At 65.2% G+C, this 3,601-nt stretch overlaps 1 protein-coding gene across 1 annotated transcript in view; it reads right to left on the minus strand.

The window, feature by feature from the left end:
- The window catches only part of SNED1 (sushi, nidogen and EGF like domains 1), a 28,038-nt gene extending 25,741 nt beyond the window's left edge, over positions 1–2,297 (minus strand). The window contains exons 1-3 of the mRNA XM_035900065.1: positions 2,292–2,297; positions 1,693–1,847; positions 895–1,135 (exon numbers count right to left, since the gene is read on the minus strand). Of these exons, the coding sequence (XP_035755958.1) occupies positions 895–1,135; positions 1,693–1,847; positions 2,292–2,297 (402 nt within the window). The remainder of the gene's footprint in view (positions 1–894; positions 1,136–1,692; positions 1,848–2,291) is intronic.
- Positions 2,298–3,601: the final 1,304 nt, after the last annotated feature.

Raw genomic sequence — 3,601 nt, forward strand, 5'->3', positions numbered from 1 at the left:
GTGCACGGCATCCCGTGCAGGGGCAAGCTGGCGAGGGACACCAGGGGGCTCGCTGCAGCCCTTCGCCCACCCCTGCCATGCCGAGCACTCCCCGTGCCTCTGGGTTTTTTCCTCTCTTGCTTGCCCTTGCTCTTATTTTTGGGTTGTGTTCTCTCTCCTGTTTCTAACAGGGTGAAAATTCATAGAACCATAAAATGCCGAGATGGAAAATGAGCGATTAGCTCATTCGGCCCTGCCCCTCTGCCAGTGCCAGCCCTTCCCCGCCAGCCTCCCAGTGGCTCGCCCAGGCCCAGCACCTCGCTCCAGCCATGTCTTCTACAGCCTAACTCACCTCTTGCTAGGAAATTTTCCTCATGTCTCCCCTCCAGTGGCGATGAGCTGCTGCGCTGCCCTCAACGCCCAGCCCTGCGCCACACCTGGCCGTGCTGCTCACCCCCGCATACACACGTTCCCGGGCAGGGCTAAGCCCGGCAGGGTTTTGTTGCTCTCTCTGCTCGGGATGGAGCTTCTGCTGCCTCCCCACTGCCTCAGCCCACGCCATCCTCTCCCCACGCCACCTCCTCTCCCTCCTGCCAGGTGGCATCTGCCTTGCCCCCCCCCCGGGGAGCCAGTGGGCATGGGGTCGCCTTGTGCCCCATGGCCCCCACGCAAAGCTCAAGGTGCCGGACAACCTCCCCCTGGCAGGCAAAGCACAGGCAGGAGCCAGGCCTGCCATGCTGAGCTGCCTGCTTGGCCCTGGCGGCCGTCCCCTGCTTCAAGGGGGACCCCCTTCTGCCCCCCAGCACACCCCACCGAGCTGCCCCCTGGCCCAGGGCAGCATCCAGCAGCACCTCCGCCTGCTCCCGCTCCTTCCGGCTGGCCAGCGGTGTCACCTGCGGTGCCACTGGCCCACACCGCTCCCTGGCCAGCCAGCTCTTCCTCCTCCCACTGCGCCTGCAGCAGGGCCCCTGCCTGTGCTGCCTGCACTGCCTGCACTGCCTGCACCGCCTGCACTGCCTGCACCGTCTGCGCTGCCTGCACTGCCTGTGCTGCCTGCGCTGTCTGCACCGTCTGTGCTGCCTGCACCGTCTGTGCTGCCTGTGCCTGGCAGCAGCGGAGTAGCTGCTCCTCCAAGGGCCTGGTCCCAGCCCCTTGCCTGAGGGGGAGAGGAGGCAGAAGGGGAAGGGGAAGGGGAAGGGAAAGGGAAAGGAGGAAGAAGAAGAGGAAGCGGAAAGGGAATAGGAAGGGGAAGGGAAAAAGGGAAGGGAAAAGGGGAATGGGAAAGGAGAAAGAGGAAGGGTGAAGAAGTGAGGGGAGGGGGAAAGAGGAAGGAGGAAGGGGGAAGGGGAAGGGGAAGGGAAAGGGGAAGGGGGAAGAAGAAAGGAGAAAGGAAAAGCAGAAGGAGGAAGAGGAAAGTGGAAGGCCCTGGCCTGTGGGAAGGGGCACATGGCAGAATTTTGCAGCACCCACCTCTCAACGGTGGCACCTGGAGGTCTGCAAAGTGCAGATGCCAAAGGCAGTGAGGAGCTGGGGGGGTGTGTGGGGCCCCGTCGCACTCACTCCTCTGGCACCAGAGCTCTGGCAGCAATGGGAGCAGGACAGCAGGGTGGCACTGCGGGGTCAGCCAGCACTGCACCAAGGGGGGCATGGTCCCCCCACCAGCACCAAGCTGCCTGGAGGGGCCGCCTCGTCTCCCACCCTGGGGATCCTCACCTGAAGTACCTATAGTACCTGTAGTACCAATCCCGCTCACAGTCCAGCTCCTGCGTGTCCTCTGTGGCCTCCTCCAGCCTCCCTGCTGGTGCTGCCTGAAGGGCTGTCCCAGCTGCTACCACAGCAGGGGCTCCACCGGTGACAAAGCGATGCTCCTAGGGCACACAGCAGCCGCACCAGCGCTGAGCCGTGCCCCACCGCCCCCGGAAAAGCTGTGACATGCACCTCTCTGCTCTTTTCCTCACATGGGGCCTGGATCAGTTGTCTCTCCTGCTTGGCTCGGACTCAGCACCCTCCAGGATGAGCCTGGGCTCCTCTGCTGGGGAGGGTGAAGCCCTGGGGAGCCCTGCTGCTTTTGGTTCCTCTCCGGGATGCCAGCCAGCTTGTCCTCCCCGTGTGATGGGGAGGGCGAGACCAAGCTGCCCATGCAGCCCTTGCCAGGACAGTGCTCAGCATGGGGGACTGAGGAACATGGGGCTCAGGTCAGGAGGCACGGAGCCTGTCACCCGCTGTCAGGGGGTTAAAATCTGGCTGGGTGTCCCCAACCCCAGGTATCCCCACCTCAGGCTGCGAGGAGCCCAGTGCAGGCTCTCACTCACCTCCATGGCTCGTGCTGCAGGCACACGAGGGTGCTCTGCAGGTTGGAGGTCCGGCCCTGCTCCCCCATGGGACACAGCTGGGGCTGTCTGGAGCTCAGCTGGCAGAAGGACAGACGGCCATGAGGGACAGACCCCTGCATGGCTCCTCAGCCACACACGACTCAAGGAGGCATGAGGACAAACTGGGAACAGCCCCGGGGAGATCCAGAAACTTCGCCTGGTTTCTGTGAAAGAGCCTGAGCCACCGGAGGCGGGAGGGCCGGCCCTGGCTCCGTGGCTCTCTCCTCTCCCCAGAAGTGGTCCCAGGGCCCCGTGCTCGGCTGCGACCCACGCAGGTTCCCACTGCCACCGAGCCTCCCTCGCTCCCTTCCCTGCTCCATCCTGGGAGCGGTTTGCAGGGCGCCCCAGGGTGCCAAGGCATGCTGTCCCAGCCGGGAGAGCCCTGCCTGCCACCGCGGGCTATGGCTGCGGGCCAGGGCCAGCGAGGGGAGGGAAGCTGCCTGGGAAGGGCATGGCAGGCACCCCCCTGGCTGGGCTCTGTGGGAGGTGCTGGGCGACTGAAAACCAGTCCGGGGGTACAGCCAGAAAGGCTGTGTGGAGACAACAGCGAGTCTCTGCCCTGTTGTGGTGTCCGGAGCTGCCCTGACGCCGGGCAGCCCAAGGCTCAGCCAGGCCCAGGCAGCTCCCGAGTGCGGCCCTGGCCCGGTGACATCCGCGCCTGTGCGGCAGCCGGGGTGGGGACGCCCACCTCCGGCAATGCGGCCCACTCCCACCCGTGGCCCCACAGTTCAGGGGCTGAAAGCGCTGGTTTGCGTGTCCTGCGTGTCCCGCATGTCCTGTGTGTCCTGTGGTCCCGTGTGTCCTGTGGTCCCACGTGTCCTCTGTGTGTGCGTCCTGAATGTCCTGCGTGTCCCACGTGTCCCACGTGTCCTGCATGCCCCGGAGCTGCTGTGTGTCCTGCATCCCGTGTGTCCTCTGTGTCCCACACATCCCACATGTCCCATGTGTCCTGTGAGTCCTGTGCGTCCCGCGTGTCCCACGTGTCCCACGTGTCCCATGTGTCCCACGCGTCCTGTGTTTCCTGCATGTCCTGCATGTCCCATGTGTCCCACATGTCCCACGTGCCCTGCATGTCCCATGTTTCCCGCACGTCCTGCATGTCTTGCGTGTCCCGTGTGTCTCGTGTGTCCTGCGTTTCCCGTATGTCCCGCGTGTCCCGTGTCCCCCGCCCCGTGTCCTCGCTCCGCGCGCCCCAGCGCCGTTGCCAGGCAACCGCAGAGCCGCGCTTCGGGAGTGGCGGGGGCGGTGTT

This window comes from Egretta garzetta, unplaced genomic scaffold (genome assembly GCF_000687185.1).
Source record: "Egretta garzetta isolate BGI_Z169 unplaced genomic scaffold, ASM68718v1 scaffold448, whole genome shotgun sequence".
Classification (NCBI taxonomy): Eukaryota; Metazoa; Chordata; class Aves; order Pelecaniformes; family Ardeidae; genus Egretta; species Egretta garzetta.